This window comes from Filicampus tigris, chromosome 10 (assembly GCF_054856515.1).
Source record: "Filicampus tigris isolate MCC_2025a chromosome 10, RoL_Ftig_1.0, whole genome shotgun sequence".
Lineage (NCBI taxonomy): Eukaryota > Metazoa > Chordata > Actinopteri > Syngnathiformes > Syngnathidae > Filicampus > Filicampus tigris.
The window spans coordinates 6,942,111-6,962,892 of record NC_141226.1 but is presented as its reverse complement, the minus strand read 5'-3'; the positions used below and the strand labels follow the sequence as shown (position 1 = coordinate 6,962,892).

At 39.4% G+C, this 20,782-nt stretch overlaps 1 protein-coding gene across 5 annotated transcripts in view; it reads left to right on the top strand.

Moving 5' to 3' along the window:
• The window catches only part of cdh24b (cadherin 24, type 2b), a 224,422-nt gene that overhangs the window by 163,047 nt on the left and 40,593 nt on the right, over window positions 1–20,782 (top strand). For all 5 annotated transcript variants that reach the window (XM_086042936.1, XM_086042937.1, XM_086042934.1 and 2 more), the window contains one exon: window positions 13,914–14,095. In XM_086042936.1, coding sequence (XP_085899062.1) covers window positions 13,914–14,095 — 182 coding nt within the window. The remainder of the gene's footprint in view (window positions 1–13,913; window positions 14,096–20,782) is intronic.

Genomic DNA, 20,782 nt, shown 5'->3' with positions numbered 1-20,782 from the left:
TTCACAAACTAATTTAACATGGTAAACATATACTGCATTTGTCTCCATAAATGCAAACATTTATTTATCGCATCCTCTGTTATTCATAATGTGACTACTAACCCAGCAGCTGTTCTAATTTGTGCAAAATCATTGCTACGTGTAAGCCGTCAAAGTTTCCCTCAGGAAAGGAATTTAGGAAAACAATGGAAGGGTACGGTTTGAAATGTCTGCCTGCCAGAGGCACGCGGGTGCGCTCTTGTCATGTGTCTGGCTATAAACGACGGTTAAACCCAAATGCAGTGCTTATCAAACGGTCACGAGTGACGAGTGAAAACTTGGGTAAAGGACATGAAAAGACAGGACACATACCTGGGCCATGCTTCTTCAGTAGCTGCAGGAACCAAATTCACAACGGAGGGAACGAACAACTCTAAATGCCAGTCAAGCAGCCTGACCTTTGGAAGTGTACAATGTTCACCTCTTCTCTTTCTCAATGGCCAATTCCGAGTATCTGGGCATTTCTGGTAATACCCACGATGCAACGCACCTTAGTTGGTGAAAACCACCCGTCGTATTGTATTGCTTTTGCATGTGACTAGCATAAAACTCGCCGAAAATCATACCTAGAAGTTGTGCGGTTCGATCGTCCAACCATAACATGATGGAAACGAAATTATCATTCCATATTACTGTCGTAGTATTGGGCAAAGGGATTCAAGAGACAAGTCAAACATCTTTATTTGCTCCTCTTTATTTCTCATAAGTTACCACATAGCCACCTAGGCACTTCGTGTTTAGACAACAATAAAATCGGATGTACTTAAAACCAGTCACACCACAATTACTGTGTGGACCGTGAACGTCGGAGAAAGTAGGTAAAAGGAGTGAAGAGAGTGGGACTCGACGGCTCGGAATGGAAGCTAACCAAGACCGCAGTGCTTTGTGGTGAGCACTTAAGTGGTAACTCTTTTTCTCGAGTGTGATAAAAATCACACTTTTGCCTCTGCAGGCGGATTGTTCTAGTAGTCAAACAACATTTCATCACATTTTGAAATCCAAATAATCCTCACAAATCAAATGACGACCCAAAGTTCAATGTTTTTCAATGAGCGCAGAGGTTTTCACCGACTTGACTGCCATCTTGACTTGTGACGTCATTTTCACATAAGCTCGGAATTGTCCATCGGCATCGGGACGCAGCTAACCTCAAAGACACCACAGAAAATGACCAACTTTAGATTCCTCATTTTAGGAATTCCTAGTCTTATACTCACATTATGTCAACACCTTCTGTGCTTCGTATGTTTTAGCAGGGTTTTCACTTCAAGTCCAGGCCGCAGTGTATGTTGAGCTCCGTGACATCAGTGTACAGTTCGTTGATATAAAAGCATATTCCGCTGCCATCTTTTGACTTCCTTGATAGCTCCGTGAAGTGGTCCGCCCGTAGAAGACGTTGTAGCACAGCGTCAGGGATGCGTTCACCGAGCCAAGTTTCGGTGAAGCAGAGAGCGACAGAATGTGCAAAGTCCTTGATGGACCTCGTGATCAGGAGAAGTTAATCCATTTTGTTGGGCAGAGACCGTAGATTTGCAAGATGAATCGATAGGAGGAAGGTTCAAAATCCACTCTGTCGGAGCCTGACTATCACGCCAGCAAGTGCTATTATCTCCCAAAAACGTTGTGCATTTGTGAAAGTTGGTGGAAAGAGGAAGAGAGTAGACTCCCTCATGCTTAGCAAGTCCTCTCTGTGGAAGCAAAATGGTTGGGTTGGCAAAAATGGACAAAAATGACAAAAACAAAGACAACACTAGAGATCGCATCAGAGGCGACCACTCGCGTTGGCGGCATCTTGGTAAAAAGATATAAAAAGTGTGGCATTTTGACTTCTTTTTGCCGATGATTGTAATCGTTCACAACGGTTTTGCTTTGCTCGGCAGAGATCAGCAATATGGGCAAGAACCATTCTACGTCACTACTACCCAGAATGCGTTGCAATGTAAACAACAATGGCAGCGAACATGCATATAAAGTTTCTACAAAATGTATTAAACTGGAAATTCTTTTTAAAAATTTGATCTTATAGTTATGTTACTAACGACCAAATAAATCCTATAGAGCAAACGTGACTACAGTCAGGGTTCCTTTTAAAAATATTTAGACTTTTCAATATCCGCCTCTCATCATACAGTAGAACAATTTCAAATATATGCCATATTAATTAAATCCTCTGATAGACTAATTTGATAGACAGCAACATTGTCATTATAAATGTGTTGTTTTGTCTCAAGCGGAATCCTGCCACCCTAATCTGGTCAAATCAGGTGTGGTCTATTGACTTCCTTCAGGTAAAACGGCACCTTGTGTTAATTGAACCCAACCTCTTCATATGCTTTCTCTGTAAAGCACAATGAGTAAAAATTGAGTGCTGTGATCTTTAAAAAGTTTGACAAATTTCTGCTAGCTTTTTTGCGTGGTCCCATTTGCAAAGAGTAATGATAATTATGTCGATAACCCAAAGTATTAGGTAATAAGCAATCATTTCCAATAATTATTCTTCCTTAATTATGTTAACAGCTTCAGAGCTAAATTAAGAGATTGAGCAAATGAAAAATAAAAACTAATTAAAACTGAGCTTGCTAATAACAGAATACTTTTAATCCTTTCATTTTCTCTTTACAGTATGTCTTCCTGATATGCATTCATATTTCATACCAAGTCCAGCGTTTTCTGCTTTAATAGATGACAGAATCACAACTACACACATAGTTATAGCACTCTCTTAATTTCTTAGTCAAAGCCCGGCGTTGTAATTTCCCCCTTTGAGCTGTCGCTATACATCTCTCTACTGCGTACGTCTCTTCTCGCTTCTCTCAGGTGGAGGCAGAGAGTCTAAATGCTTTAAGCCTGTCACAGACGGTTCTTTCTCCTTTGCTGGTCACATCAGTCACTCATTCAGTCAGCCGTCCTGCCACTTTGTCATTTAGCATCAAGGCCCTCCTGAGCCAGTCAGGTTTTTTAAAAGCCTTTTAGCCATCCATCCAACTGTTCATCCAGCCATCCATTCATCAAGGCTTGTGAAGGATGGCAATGTGACTAAGAAAAGTGATTTAGACATAAACTGATTTTACATCATCCATCTTATTGTCACCCACAGTTGGTCGGTTGTTGACATTCTAACACAATCAATATCAACAGTGCCAATGTATTGTACATGGCTACCTCTAAGATTGAACGCAATCTGTTCCTTGAAGTTGGCCAACCTCCATTTTGTGAGGATTTCAGAGCAAGGTTTTTCCCATAGCAAATAATGGAAATAAAAATATTGTGAAGTCAAACTGTCACCATCATCACCAAACCTAAGTGTACTAGCAATGTTTTAGCGTTCTTTACAGTCATACACGACCGAAAATAAGTTAACTTCTATTAATATTGCAACCTTCTCTCTCTACCTTACACGTAGTAGACGTTATATGATGCTAGTTCTGTTGGCTCCTCTTTTGAAGTGCCAATAACTGACACACACTTAGCCAACTGGAGCCACATGAATGTTAATTTGAAAAGACATATATTACAGTACAGTAATGAGATAAAATAAAAAATGTTTACAATCCCTATCTAATCTAGCTTCCTAGTGCAGAAATTGCTTAACACTGGGCCAATTATAATATCCATCCATCCATCCATTATCCAAAGTGCCTATGCTCACGAGGGTCACAGGGGCGCTGGAGCCCATAGTAAACAAAATTACATGAAATGAAATGTCACTTTAAAAGCGAAGTCAAGTCAAAAATTCACTTTACAATATGTTCTATGCACCCCACCAGTCTGAACACGGTATTCTGATTAATACTGCATTTGTGGAATACAAAAGAAGCAGCAAAATCCACCCATTTTTATCCATCTTTTTTGCCACTTGCTGTCGACTGAAAATGACATCACAGTTGCTCATAATTTTGATGCCTAAACTATGAACTGTTTCCATATATCTGAAACTTTGGGGAGAAAACAGAATTGATCACGATTATGATCAGTGGTCATGTCGTGTTTGTGTGGACTCACACACACACGCACAACACACACATACCGTACTTTAGTGAGCAAGTGTGACATCCTGGATGATCAGTTAACATTAATTTTACGCACTTTTAGTCCGCACCATTCATAACTAGCCTGTATTCCCGAGGCATGTTGCACAAACTACGACGGCTTAATGGTGTGATGCCAGGATACACCCCAAAATGTATAAAATCACAAGTCTACATATCACAGCGATGAATGAATGGGAAAATGCACTTTTTGCTAAATTGCAGTTTTATTCAACTTTATTCTGAATACGGTGGCCAATGTATGAGAATGGGTGTTGTCATGACGATGTCTTTTTTTTCTCTCGCTGGGTGACCCTTTGTCACATATCAAATACATTTTTCTCATTCTGATTGCTGTAGTTAACACCTTTTTCATATTCTGATTCCTCTAGTAGTTGGCAGTGGTACACGGGTACTTACTGCAGCTCAAAATTGTCACATCATGATGGAATAACAGCAGAGACATTTAAATGATATAAATATTCCAAAAAATCAATGTAAGTCTATACATAATTGTTTTGTTCTTTATTGTTAAATATTGTTGTAGAATATCATTATGTTTTGCAAAAGCTTTATTTAGCAATTTAAAAGAGATGTTCACAAACGCTGTGTATGTACAATTGGTCTGTGAAGCAAGTGCAGATTTAAAATATGTTTTCGTAGAATATCGTCAAATTATCGTTATCGAGTTTTTTGAAAAAAATATCAAGATATATATATATTTTTTCTTTGCCCATTTCGTCCACCCCTACAGGAGCCCACTTTCTGTTTCATCCTGCGGCAACTGACAACAGAAATACCTCAGTAATGGCTAGCAGCACTTTTCAGCACAAGGCAAGATAAATAGCAACAGGCCATGTTTTATATTGCTTTGCTTGGAAAATGAGAAAGAAAAGTGACTCTCTTTCATTATTAAACCTAATAGCATTGTGATAGAAGCCAATGTCTTATCCACACTCTCCACATGGAGAAATGAAATCATGTCTGGGCAGAGAATCTAGTTGTCATCTCTCATTTTACCGCCCACTCAACACCCACCTCTGATGCCTCAATCAGAGCCACTCCCACCCTCCCTGTAGCCATAATCCTCTCTTCCATCTTATTGCCCTTCTACTTTAAGCCCCCTCCTGGACTCGCCATAAACGAAAGCAGGATTTTATTCAGGGAATTTGCAAAAATTTTCATGTGTATTTATGTCTCCTTTTTAAATAACTTCAACAGGGCCAACTATCATCAGTGAAGTCTTAATTCTTCTCCTTTCCCATCGAAGAGGTTGTTTTTAACTGCTGGATCAAAACGGCGTTATTCTTGGTGCTCCTTCAAACACCGGTTTTGGTCGTGAAACATTTTCAATTAAACCCTGTTTATTTGTGAATAGTGAAAACAGTTGATTGCATGTTAGCATATGTGGCTAACATGTCTGCCTGAAAGATGTCAAATGAAAACGTGGATAGCTGTTTGCCTTAATGTGGCGTGTGATTGACCAGTCAGAGGTGTACCCCTGCAAATTTAGTGCTTAACATATTTCTTTTCAGACCACCACGCAATGTATGGTCAATGCTACAATGGTCCCGATTTGTTTAATTTTTCTTTTTCACCTTTGGGCACACACACTTGGTAAATCTGGGCCAATTTCAAATTTATTGGGTGTCGGATGCAATTGTTGGATCCTGGTCAGCTGAATAAGGATCAGGTGAAATTTGCTATTGAAGTTTTCCCAAATTGTGCCTTTTCTCCAAACTTTGCCTGTCTTCTCTCTGATGTTATGTCCAAAATACAGAGGGAGGGATGACATTCAAATCTTATTTTCTTGGCTTTGGTTTTGTGTGAGCTCAATGAGGCATTGCATCTGTATGCCAATGTGATTTCCACTACGTTGCTTTTACCTGTGCAACAACGGCAGAGAACAGAACCCAGTCACTCTCAATTTTTATCTTCTTTGTGATTTTATCTGAGACCTGTGCTGCAGTTCTGTGTACCGAATGGGATAGAACTCCTTCACTGCCAATCAGCTTTTTACAAGTTATCCTCTTGTAGCCCGACTCCCTTCCAGTCCATCACAGGAGGAAATGATGTGTGACTTCTGTTGCAAATGGCTTTCCTCTTTGGGAAGAAAGCTGATAATTACTACAAGCGGATTCTTTTACTTACGCGACCAGCTTTTGCGATGCTCTGTCAGTGTTCCCCATAAGTGACAAGTGTGTTTGTGTGAGTGACAACAGGCTCTTTACACTCCCTGTGTATCTGAGAGCTACACAATTGCGCGGATCAATAGAAACCACTGTCTCTGTCATGTAAATAACTTTACTAATTTGTTATCTCATTTGCAAAAGGCATGTTATTTGCAGTTCTCTGCTATTCAGCCGTCTGATGCAGTGTCAGTCCCAGATGGCAAGCGTGGCAATCATGCCACATAAAATGGCATTTAGCACTGATTCACTGGGACTGACTGTCCTTTTTGTCAAGTACACTGTGTCCAAAAGCATTCACTCCAATAAAGGTTATGTGATGTTCAACACTTTCTCACATGAAACAAATCGAACTCCAGCTATTTGCTGTATGCAAGGACATGCATATACTATCATAGAAAATCAGCTCCATCTGTTCAGAAGGCAAATTATGGCCACAGGTGTATTTTCAGGCATTCAACCTGTTTAGACACATGGAGTGAAGTCATTTATTGCACGATCCAGGTGCAAAACAAACGGAAAGTAAGAATAGTGTCAGTCAAGTGGAAATGACTAAACTATTGTGACCTTGTTGAATATTAAATTGAGAAAAAAAAGTGAACATATCGGCACATACAGTATCACTAATGATTATGTGATTGAAAAGTTCCCTTTACCTCCCACTCACTCAGCAACTTCACATACTTAATTTCCATCCTGTTGATGTACCGGTAGTTGAGAAATACCTAGAAGCGGACTATTACTTTGTTGCATGTTTTTATCACATAGTAACTTTTTTCATGTTACTATGCCAAAAAACCCTTCCTTAGAGGAAACATAATTTAGAATTTATAAGGAAATTATATCTAAAACTTATTTCTATGTTGTGTAAACTTGAGCATGAACATCAGCGTAACATTTTGGCAAAGCTGGGCATCGGCCATCCGTTCCCAAGATTCCGTCCTGCAGATTCAATCGACCGAACGTGGTCCCGGCCCATCCCTCGCCGGTGACAGCCAATCGGCGTCGAGAACGTAATCTTCACGTCGTACGCAGGCGCCGCATGAGCAGACACACCGCCAAACAAAGAAAAAATATCAAACAAAAACATGTCATGTCATTGTGGGACTGCAAGATAAACAACGCTTTGATTTTATTTTTTTTCCTTACTCGACTGTGTGTCAGGAGTGCAGCACCTGCATGTGACGCGGTGTCGGTTAAGTCCGTTCTCGACGCCGGTTGGCTGACTCTGACCGACTGGGACCACGTGAGTCCATTAAATACGCAGGACGGAAACTCGGGGGTGGAGGGCCGATGCCCAGCTCTGCATTTCGGTATTATCAACCACATACATTGAAACTGGGGGTCAGTATTCAATGACCACATACTTTCAAACCATTTATCATCCAAAGCTACTATAAATTTATAGTATGTATATAATAATATGCAATTTATGTCATTAGAATAAATACTTTGTTCAGAGAATGGAAGTGAAAGGTATTCTTGAACATTTGCACATTGCAGTATTGTTTGGATTTGCTATCTTTTATAAAAGGATAGATTTAGTTGATAGTTATTTGATGTAATATTGTCAGACTACTATTGAACCAACAATTAAACCTCAATATTGTTTTTATTTGTATTTTTTTTTAAAGTTAGGTCAACCCAAAAAAATGTTCTTTACAATAATATGTTCTATGCGCCTTCTCTAGTCTAAACACGCTAAACACAGAATTCTGATTAATATTGCGTTTGTGGAATATGAGTTAGTTATGAGTAAAATCCACCCGTTTTTGTCCATCTCAGAGGGTGGCCTTTTTGCCACTTGTTGTCGACTGAAAATGACATCACAGTTGCTCAGGGCTCAGGTAATGACCAATCACGGCACACCTGTTTTCTAAAGATGAGCCATCATTGGTCATTACCTGTGCCCCGAGCGACTGTGACGTCATTTTCATCTGACAACAAGTGGCAAAATGGTCGCCTGAGATGGACAAAAACTTGATTTGAATGTTTAACTCATATTCCACAAGCACAATATTAATCAGAATGCCATTTTTAAAACTAGTGGGGCTACAACATTTTCTTTTCAAGAACATTTTGGGGCGTTAGGCTTAGGGGTTATTTTAATAGGGATTTTCATGTCCCTTATGAGCCATAAGGCCTGCAATGAGCTAAACACCACTGTCACATTAATGCTTGGAATGTTTGCAGGGTAAATGCTTTGGTACTTGCTAGTGGCTAAATACTTAAGTGTGTTTAAATAAGAAACAATTCCCATTTGAATGCTGCTGGTAAATTTGTTTCATTTTTTTAAGTCTACACTGAGAATCATTTGGCTGAAATCCCAAAGCTTGTTAGCAACAAGCACCAAAGGAAAATCTACCAACACTAATTTAGATGTTTTTATTGGGATTTTCTCTAACAATCAAGCAGTAATTAAAATAATCAAACCACATAAAAAGATGTTGATTCTCAAATCGATTAATTTATGTGCTGGGATAAATGAGACTGGATTACGTTGTTTTCTTTTCCATTTTACATAGAGGAGGCACCATTTCCTTTTTCTGCTTCAATCGATCCGATACACCATTAAATTGCTCATCTGACAGATGAGGTTCCTGCTTCTTGTGTTGACTGCTTGTTCCAATATGGAGAAAGAAAAAAATCCTCTCTGTTTGGAAGTCAACACTACATCTTCCTGAAATCGAGTTCTGCTTATGCTCAGCAGGTTATGCTTTTGGTGGAGTTTGTCTGTTAGCCAAATAATTACTTAGTCTCAGGAAACTTGATAACCAGGCCAAGCATGAATCATAAACATCTTGAGGCGGATTCAGGATTTTTTTTCCCTTCAATACTGTGCAATGGATTATTTTTTTCTCACATTTTTATTTAAATATTAGATGGGCATTAATAAAAACATGACATGCTTGTGAATATCCTGCCTTACTCTGTATGATGGCTTTTAACCACCGAGATAAATGTTTACTGATGGTGATCTGTGCTTCACCATTTAAGTTTTAAAATGTGCTGGTATTTCAGATGCATTAGAAAATGTCACCTGGCGGATTACAAAGTAAGCAGGTTACTTGACCTCCAAGGAAGCTGCTCATTATTGCCTGAGGCTGCCAATTTGAGAATGCATTAGTCCCAAATTATGTAACATGGCAGAATGAAGTATCCAAACGAGACTGAAACAGTTTTGTAAAGAGAAATTGTCTAAAATTCCCCATGAAAATTGTTCAACTCTTACATGCAAGTACAGGAAATGTTGACGCCAAAGGAGTCTTAACAGTTAAATACTTTGAATAAATACGTTAAATACCTTGAAACCAAGTTCATATTTTCTTCAGTGTTCAGTCACTGCTGTTATGATGACCGGATGTCTCAAATATTTTCTCCATATAATTGTACAATATGAGTCCTACTAGAAATGTTTTCACCATTATGTGTGCCAGATATATGCATTCACTTGGTATTGATTTACCTTTTCATGAATCAACTTGAGAAAGATCTACTAAACATCATTCATAGTTGGGAAACATGCCTTTCAGATTCAATATCAACAGTTAAAAAAAAAAAAAAAAAAAAAAACTACCGAGCTCAACAAATGATAATTCATGCTGGTTTGATATCTGCAGTGAAATCCTGATCCTCAAAGTAAAGTATCTGTCTCACTGGGGAGTCAGATTTACACAGTTTGTCAGACTGTTTGTTGGCCCAGATTATGGTCTTGTTGAAGTGGCTGCTATCTTTTATTCTGTCAACTCAGTATTTTTGTGAGATGGGTGTTCACTCCCACATTTACAGATCTATTTGACTTCCTCATCTTGAGAATAGACAACAACCCTGTTTGAATGATCCTATCGGTCTTGTGTGTGCAAACCAAATGTACAGTATCTGTGTTCAGGAAAATATCAGCTTTTTTTTTTTTCGCTTTTCAGTAAAGCTCAAAATTCTTACATTAGCTATTATTTCTATACATGGCCCATTCTGTTCCGAACAAAATACCAGGAAAAACATTTGGTTAATTTACAGAAAGTTAAGAATAACCCCTCTTTCTGAGAAATGCTTTAAATCTGTGTTGCGTGGAGTCCCCCAACTTCTGGCACTTGTGAACTGGTATTCCAGCCCAGGACAGTTGGACAACATTCTACATTTACTCTGCATTTCTCAAAACGCCTTTTACCCCACGGAGTCCATTGCTGTTGATGTGCTTAATAATAGTTTTGCACAAAAATACATTGACTGGCCTAAAAATAATTTGATAACAAATTGTGAAAGGATGAAAGCAAGATTGTTTTTTTTGAAAACCAGGGGCCACAGACAGGTTTTCAGATGAACCCCAAACACTTATTTCAAGACACAGGCAAAGTGAAACAGTGAAGCATGTTGGCATGACATGGGGACATGTTTCATAATGTATGATGGGGCTATTTATTGCATACCCGGGATTGCGGATGAATTTGAATACATCAGAGTACTTGAAGAGGTCATGATGCCTTTTTCCAAAAAGGAAATTCCCAACACCAAATAAGTAAGAAGCATCTTGGTTCCAGACCAACAAGATTAACTTTACGTGTGAGTGTGTGTATGAGTGGCAAACTCAACCTCAGTCCTTAATCCAATAAAGAACTTCAGGGGTGACATCAAAAAGCAGCATTTCATCTGATACAGTTAATGTTTCAATTTCTGAGGAAAAATGAAAAATGTGCTATTTTTCAACAGGCTATTCACTTTTCTATGCATTCTGAAAGGGAATAAACATTTTTAACAATTTCAAGTTTTGATTTGGAATAGAATGTGCAGCATTGCATTAAGTTTATGAAAATAAAAGCTTATATAGGCATTTGGAGCACATTGCATTTATTCTGAACACAACTGATTTCCCCCCCCCACCTTTTTAGAGAGTTCTGTCGTTGCTTCCATGCCTAGTAGATGCTGTGCCGTCAATGCCAGGTGCATTTGTTTTAACTTTATACGTACATGTTCAAAACAGGCATTTGTGAGCCTGTGAATCTGGTACAGAATCAAATAATACTTGCTTTTATCAGAGTGAATTATCTGAGAAATGAACAAAATCTCCATTTAATATACAGTACACAGCACAAGAAGCATAACATGAGCTTTGCCTCTGCATTCTATTGAAATAACAACTGTAAAGCATTTGGCATTGGCAAAATTTGGCAAGTTTTACAATTTGCAATGTTTACTTTTATTGTTTTTAGTTACGGTACTGTTTGAATTATAACTTGTCACTGATCATTATGGGGAATGTGTGATAACTGGGCAATGGACAAAAAAATGGCTGCTGTGATCAAGAGATTGCATTTCTATATGCCGGCGCTCTCATAGTGGTCTTGGTAGACTGTCAAATGCCACACAAGATTTAGACTGTACGCTGGGAGATGATAAAACTCGGGACCTCCTGTATGTCACTGTGAAGGAAGTGTATGGCTCGTCTTTTCTGCTGCATTCAGGGAGTTTGACAGACCACATTTTAATACAGAACACCACACTTGAGAACACCAACAGGCTGCTGGCAGAACAGCTAGCGGCCAAAATTAGGACCGTGACACTTCATTTTGAAGACACTAGACATTGTCAGACACGCCTTAACACATACTGCAGCTTGGACTCTCGTACCAGTACTTTTGAGAGGGCTTGGACTCTTTTCCACTCTGGACTTGCCCACGGAGAGAGGTTCTACTTATTGCGCCCCGGCTCGGTGCCTGTACATTGGGGTTAGACCCGGCGGATGAGAGAATAATAGAGAAGCATCCCTCCACCTTCAGGTGTGGGGGCGGGTGCTCACTGTTGTGTGTGCTTATGCACCAAAAAACAGTTGGGAGTATCCACCTTTTTGGGAGTCAGGGAGAAGGTGCTGGAGAGGGCAACTGCTGGGGACTCCATCGTGTTACTGAACAGACCATTAAAACTTATACTCTCATGTGTATGCAATTGTAAGATTAACTTATAGATTGCAAATGTGTTTCATGTTTCTTCATGTCTAATTACATTCTCCAACTTCTAGATTAGTTACTTTGGAGAAGGGTTACAGCTTTGAATTACAATGTGTTGTTTTCTTCAGAATCATCCGTGGTTAATTGATTTGAACATTTGCTAGGTTTCAAAGTTGTATTATACATGCAGCATCATTTTCAAATATATTACCAAAGATGTGGCCTCCTGACTTCTCCAAATTTGACTGTGTGCTGTGGTCATCAAAACACACGCACTCACACAAATTGCTACAACAGATAACGCACGACAATGACAATATTCCAAGTATCACTAGTTAGCTTTGTAGCAGCGCTTAGCAGAATCCATTGCTCCGGTGTCCAAGAATGACCTATGGCGTCTAGTTGGTCGTACCATTTTTCACTCAACGCTTATTTACACTATGGCTGTTGTGATCTGTGAGATTTTTTGAGTCTTGTTTTAACTTTGCAGCTTCCGCCGACTTGTTTTGCGTGCAAACAGTGTTAAGCTGACTTAGCTCGCCAGTAATGAGTTGGTACGTGGTCAACACGGATCCAAAATTGCGCCGGATGTCTTTGTCCCCCGAAAATGCTCAGAAGAGCCTACACCTCTTCGCCGGTCTGTATATCCACTCGCTTTTCCTCCATTCTTAAAATACTGCGACGAGCAAGGACAGCTACTGCACAATAGAAGTTAGCAGTTACTGTACATGTAGGTAATGGCATGTTTTATTTGTCTTCTGTGTGACGTTATGGCATGTGATGTCCAATTTGTTAATTGAAAATTGTTAAAAGGTTTGACAAACCAATCAGCAATCATCGGCGCAGCCCGCCCCCTCAAAAGTTTGAGCTGGACCCAGAAAGATCCTAGTGGGTAGGAGGCACTTAGAAAGCCCCTGGGGAATCTCTTTACCTAGGTAAATCTTTTTGGTGGAAACAAATGGCCAACTGAATTTACCAAGATAAATTGAAACTTTTTTCAAAAGGTTCCTGCAGTGGAAAAGGAGCAAAAGACTCAAGACTTGTGGGGCTGTCCTAGTTGATATCCCTCTACAGCATCATGTGCCTCGAGCATCTGGTTTGGATGCCTGTGTGACACATCCCTGGTGAGGTGTTTTGGGCCCCTGCTAAAGCTGCTGCCCCTGGAACCCGACCTCGGATAAGGAGGAAAAATGGATGGATGGATAGATAATATTTTTAGTTTAATTTCTAATTATTATTTTATCATTATTATTATTAGTAGTAGTAGTCATCGTCGTCATAGTAGTAGTAGTAATCGTAGTAGAAATGGGTTTTAATTTTAGTGTTTCATGTTTTATGTTCAAGCTTTATGTACAGGACTTTGTTTCAGCTCTGGTTGGGTTTGTAAGTGCTCTACAAATAAAGTTTAGTAGTCTCTTGATTTCATTTCAATTTTATTTTTTATGACCCAACAAATTTGGTTGGCATAAATGACCTTTTTATTAAAATATCAGTTTGGAGTGTTGCAAGACTCATTTTCTTTTATCTCTCTAATCCTCTCAAGTATGTAAAATCAAATCTAAATAGAATATTATTGATGTAAATATTGGCACACAGCAGGTGAGAATCATCCTTTTGAAACACATCTAAAGGAAAATGATGTTTAACTCATAAGTGAAGCGCTAATGAGATTGTACAGACAGATTCCCTAATTGTATTTCTCACGTCTGCCTTAGGTATGTGGTCCTTCTCTGTATCCGAGCTGGCCATCCCAGGTGCTGAAATAGGACGTATCTCAGCAAGCGACGCTGACCTTGGAGACAACGCCAAGTTGGAGTATACAATCTTGGAGGGGGAGACTGGCGACACGTTCAACATCACAGGGGTAAACCAAGAGGCGGTCATCATACTAAACAAGGTGAGGGAAGGTGGACAGGATACACAAGAAGTGTATGTAAGCGCTTTGTCAACAATATAGCCTGTTCCATTCCATTATCTAACACTGCGCAATATTATTCAAAGATGAAAGTGTTAGATTTTTATCGTCAACTCTCATGATATAGATCATAATAGTGTCTTCATCGAGTATGTTGTTGACATAGCAGTGAACCCGTTTATTGCGGAGGATACTTTCCAAACCCATCTGCCATATGTGAAAATCATGGATATAAAGAGAATATCCATCCATCCATCCATCCATCCATCCATCTTTGAGTCATTAAACAGATTGTAAACTTATTTGAACACTAAAAAAAATATTGCAAGCACAACATTTATAGAAAATACTGTACATATCTGTTCACATAGACATGCCTTTTAAGAGGCGGGACCTAGTCGGGTGCATATGACATCAGCAAGTCGGAGTGTGAGTGCCTGGGCATGAGGTTTGGCCGACAACAGCTCCTGCGTGAGTGTGTTTGTTGTCTTTGTGTTTTACTGTTCTCCCTGCATAAGCTGAAAAGTGCATCGGAGTCTCCTTTGCCACGGGTAAGGGCATTGCAGTCTAAGTAAGTAAGTATACTACTGTAAAAATCGATTTAGAAATATTATGGCTTAAAAAAGCCAATGTAGCATGTGTGAATGGTGAAACTGCAATATGGGAAGTGCTGTATAGAAACTAAGGTGCATTCACACACACATACACACCTTTGAGGCAATTTTGAGTCTTCAATTAAGATAACATTATTTTGGGGCGAAAGTGCGAGTACAGAGAGAGCATACAAATCCCACACAGATTCTATAGCCTATTGACTTCCAGGCAACCACATGATGTGCTACACACATGCTTTTCTGATATAACTGCAGGTAAATTGTCTGCACGCCACACAATGTTGTAAGAATCTGAATGAATAAATATGCAGTGAAGCATTATGTCTACAAAGCAGTTGTTTTAAAATTCTAAATACTGTAGACCCGTTCAGTCCAGATACAGAAAAAAATGTCTGAACATTTAGACAAAATAATTTCAAGTGGGGTAGAAATATGTTATGACAAGTTACAGCCGCCTTTCAGCCAGAGTTTCCATTTGGAACATTTGTATATGCAAAAGCGAAAATGAAAATCTGCCATTTCATTCTGGGTTCAGATGGCTAATAGTTCCCTAAAGTGCAATGCTAGATTATGACAATTTTGAACAGTCATTTGCTAAGATGGCTGTCACCCCCGATAATCACACCCTCATGAAGATGTGTGGCCACAGTGGTGTGATGAGCGCAGTCACCTGCTCATTACCGTTATGGTTCATTCAAATACATACTACACATCTGTCACGGGGTGGATATGTAGGTCTTCATCATACATGCGTCATATGAAGTGCGTGTTGAGTGGGAGATGGAGTGTAAGAGATATTATGCATTCTTTTGAGAGCCTCGACTCAAAAGTCTCTCTGACACTCATAAATATGTTCGCTTCATGCCATCAGCCATGTATGTGATCTCAACGATATTTTGTATGCATGGGAACGCAAGCTCACGTAGCACAAGTACAGAAAGGCTGCCTGATGTATTGCATACTACATGTCTAGCTTTGTGACATAATACATTACATGTATTACATTATTACATGTTCCATAATTATCATCAACGGGTTTTATGAAGTGTAATTACTGTACATGCTGTAGTATCTGTGTGTTGAACGTGTGTTTTTGAGTGGTGCAGTCAAGTGAGTGATGTCAGATGCTGTAGTCGGGTTGGCCGGTTATTTTTGTGTTAGTATCCGGGTCTGAGTTGAGGCCTACATTAGCTCTTTATGAATATTTTCTTTTTATATTTGTGTGTTCAATAATGTCTGAAAGTGCATCACGACTGTGGCTCTCCTTGCTCATACATGAGGGCATTATCATGACTTAACTGTATGTTAATTTAAGGAGCTGGGCATTCCGTCTATGTGACTGACCGGTACGTATATCGGTCACTGAAGGACAACCATTTTGCTGACGGTCGACGAATGATGGGAGCAATTTTAAAATAGACGGATTAAGCATAGACGGAAACCCCTTTATTTAGTTCACTATTTTTCTGCAGTCCGTCATTAGTCTATTTTTCGCTGTGAGGCTTCAATTGCCGCGGCAAGTGCGGGAAAGAAAATAGTGGGTCATTGTTGCTTGGGGGACAGATTTGAGTGAAGGACCAGGCTTCCAAAGCGCAGTGAGTCACTATTGTTGTTCAAATATCATCCTGGGGGGCTAGTGAAATTAAAGTTTAGTCGGACTCACCGTCGGACGGACGTTTAGAATTAGAGGCGGATCGGCCTATAGACGGGTACTATTTTATTCCCCCCGAAAAAGAAGGTAAATTGATGACGGAAGGGTACCCACGCTGCAGACGGATGACGAATAACGGACGCTCAATGTTAATAAAATGCCCAGCTCTCTTAATTTAAAGGCTCTATGACATCAAGTTAGTTCATGTTTCACTCATGAGCTCACTTCATGTGTTTTTTGCTCAGGAAAATTAAACTGCATTTATTTTTTTAATCATATCATTCTGTTTTGAAGCAATCTGTTAACAATTAATTGCATCTGGAATGCCACTTTTTCATCGCCAAAATCACTAGGGGATGCCCCAATGTCTTTGTGTGATGTTAGTGAAAGAACTGGACACAATTAGGGCATCCCAAAAAACCTAATACAAATTGCTTATAATGTCTAATATTGCTAAATATATAAATGGTCATGTAATGAAACCAGAAAGCTATTCATTACATATTTATCAATAGAAGATGCATTTTTATTGAGATTTCATTGCTACATCAAAGAGATACATGTTTTTATACCCACATACACAAGATATTTTCCGTTTTTGGAATGTAAATAGAAAGTGCATACATCATATTAAATCTATGTGATATCCTTTTGATATGTCTCAGCTCAGTTCAGTAGGATTCAGGAAAACAATCCAAACTCAGAGGAGGTTTTGCAGAACAGGATTGTTTTCCACAAATCTCCTTTGAAGTGAAGCAGGGAGTTGGGGAGAGGGGCGGATACAGGGAGATATGCTGGAAGAAAGAAATTGAAAGTTAGGCCCAGAGAATGATGAGAAAGAAAAGGGATGAATAAAAGTAGAGAAGATGAGAGGGCTGAGGGAGCGAAGCTAAAATCAGGTCCTGTGAAGAACTGACAGGACAGAGTGCCGTAACAAGGAGGTATGAGTTAGATAAAACTACAGAGAGATGTGTTCAGATGGAGGGCAAAAGGTGCAGAGAGGCACCGACAAATGACTTCCAGCAAAGAGGAATTACTACAACGTAAAACACGGGCTGATCGAAATGTTCTTTCTGACAAAAATTATCTTGACAATAAGGTGGTTTGACAGCAGCAAGATGCAAAAAAAAGTGATGGACTCTGTGTAAAAGTAGAATCATAGTTCAACATTTGATAGGAACAAATGAAAATTGCAAATAATAATGGGAAAAAAATAGCCTTATCTCCCCCAAAAACAACTAGTGAACAAAAGCAACTAAATTACACATAGGCATTGCTGATATATTCAATCAAATCAAAAGCTGCCCGTGAATGAATGCTTCTAAAGAAAAGTGGAACACGTTTTGAATATATATTGAAGCTAGTAGGCACCAATGTCATAACAATGGCCAATTTAAATCCCTGCATTATCTTTTATACAAGAGCAGAAGGACAACATGAAAATGGATGCGCTATTATGACCATGAATAAAAAACTCTGATACGAAAACATTTTTACTAATTGAAATAATATTTTCTAGATATGTTTTCGAATTCAAATCAAAATTGCTTTACTCATAATATTTCATCATGAAATAAAAACAATACACAATTACTCTGCACATAGAATGCAGTATAAAATAATAGGCTACTCTGAAAAGACAAAAGAAAAAGAAGCTACAGTGAGAAAAAAAATCCATCCATCCATTCATATATTTCTGTTTCTGCTATTCAGCGTTTCAGCTGTGCTCAAGCCTATTTCAGAGAGAGGCAGGTTACAGTCTGGACTGGTCACCAGACAATTGCAAGGCACATGTAGACAAACATGTTCAACATGCGTTTTTAATGACTGTAGAATCCTGAGTACCCGGAGAGACCATTGCAATCAGTGGAAGTACTTTGTACATGCAAACTCAACACAGGTAGGCCAGACCTGAGTTCAAACCCAGAAACTGTCCAATGTTAGGCCAAAAAATAAAATATAAAAAAATATGTCTCAAAATATTGGGGGGGGTGGGGGCAACTTGTGAATAGGTGAATCCACGGATGCGCAACTGTGACTATGCTGGGGTCTATGACGTTCATTAATAGGGGAAACAAAATTACAAGCATATTTTAACATTTCTGTTAGTCAGACATTTTTTTATGTATTCTCATATCAATGGAATGCTACTTTTTTCTTGTACAGTGGAACTTTAAGTTACAAACGTCCCTTTTTACAAATAATTTGAAAATGAATTTTCACTTTCATTTACATACTGTTTTCAATGTAGGAAAGGTCTTGGCATGGACGAGCGAAGTTATTGAACAATATAAAATCAAATGTATTTATATAGCACTTTTCATACAAAAAAAATGCAACTCAAAGTGCTGTCCAATAAAAATGTCCAAAACACAACATAAAAGGAAGCCGCTATCCCGTCCTCCCTCCCAACAAACCCAAAGACATACTGTATATCCGCCAGTACATCAGCACTCGCAATACACACACACCCACACCCACACCCACACAAAGCACATAACCTGATAAACTGTGTTAAAAAGACATGACAAGGCACAGAGAAACCATATGAGGAAAGGGTACCCAAGAGGGGCTCATTCACTCTGACGTGGAGAGGCCCCCGGTCACCTGGACCTAAGGAGCCCATGCGATGACGCCCCCCGCGGGAAGGGCAGCCAGCCCCCCCCCCCCCCCCCCCCTACGCGGAGGCCCCCCATGAGGAAACACTGGAGCTAAAAGCTAAGAACAACAGAAAACAACAAAACTAAAAGGCAAAACAGTAATATAATCTAAGAACTAAAATCAGTATGATAAAATATGATAAAGTAAAAAAAAGTCCCCAATAAAAAGAAAAAGATAAAATACTTCAATTATTTAAAAACGAACTAACTAATTATTTAAAAGCAAACTAAAAAGGTAGGTCTTGAGCTTCCTCTTAAAAAAATATCAACAGTCTCTGCGGACCTGACGTCCTCTGGCAGGCTATCCCAAAGTTGAGGACCAAAATGGCTGAATGCAGCCTCGCCGTGGGTTTTGGTCCTCACCCTCGGAATAATTAAGAGGACATCAGGACCCGCGAGGGTATGGTAAAAGCAAATCAGACAAATAAGATGGCCCAAGATAATAGTTTTCATGTTTTTTCGAAGTGTTTTATTTCTTCATATCAGTGTGTTTTCACTTATTTCTATATTGCATCATATTTATTTTTAACCAAAAACTGGTAAAAATGGTAATTATAACTTAGTTGTGTGGCTAGAATGGATTAACTGCATTTCCATTCATTTCTGTGAGTATGACCTTGGTTTATGAACGTTTCAATTTACAAATGGGCTCAAGGAACCATTTCAGTTGGTCACTTGAGGTTCCACTGTAATTGAACTTATATATATTTTTTTCAAGATGGCCCTCATACTCGATTTATGACATGACTTTATATATTTCTTTTCCCTGGATCCAGAAGCCTGCAATAGTCAATTCTATCTCCTTAACCTCCAACAAAAGCACAAAAAACCTGATAAGATTTCGTTGTGAAACAGATAATGCATAAAATCTGATCTGTGTTTATATAAGTTAAGCCTTTAACAAGCTGCATGGTCCAGGTCAGTTTGTACAGTCAGGAGACTGAAGTGAGGGGGATTTTAATGGGGAGATTGAGATGATCTGTGTGCCCTCAACCCCCCAGAGTAGGAGGGACTTCCAAGCGGAACAATTTGTGTTACCATCAAGTTGGCCTTGACCCCCGCTTGTCACCTCGCCGCTGTGGGCTGAATCTCTTTAACAGCCAATCTAAGATTGCAAACAAATTATGGACACACTGACTGGATACACACAACTACACAAGCACTGATAAACCACAGGGAGATAAGTATACAAATAATATGGCACACTTGACCTTGCCACGCTCTCTGTTTAAACTATGAGGATGGTGTTTATGAGGTGAGATTGGTGGCTTAAGGATGGAAGGAAAGATGCTGCGCAATACTTGCTTGTCTACCTCAATAGGATGATGTCAGGTGCGTAAGAGACTTGGATCGGATGTTAAAGCAGATTTAGAAAGAAGGAGCTGATTGAAAGAGTTCAAATGAGGTCGGAAGAGTAAAAGAAGACTGCAGGCCAGAGAAGGCGAGGCAGAGATGCATCTGAGCAGCAAGAGGAAGAGAACATGGTGAAGACATGGAAATGCGAGGGACATAGAAAAGAAGGCGGGTCATTAAAATCCTGCAAGTCTCGCTGCCGGCTGAAGCCGCTTGCCGCTTATCACTGCTTATTTACTTTCTGTCCCACAGAAACCTCCAGCAACAAAAAAAACATCTATCTCTCTTCCTATTGCCCTCATCGCCCTCTCCTGACATCATCAGCCACTGTCTCTATGCATTTTGTTACTTTCGCCCTCTCCTGACCGATGTGCCCACAAACATCACAAAT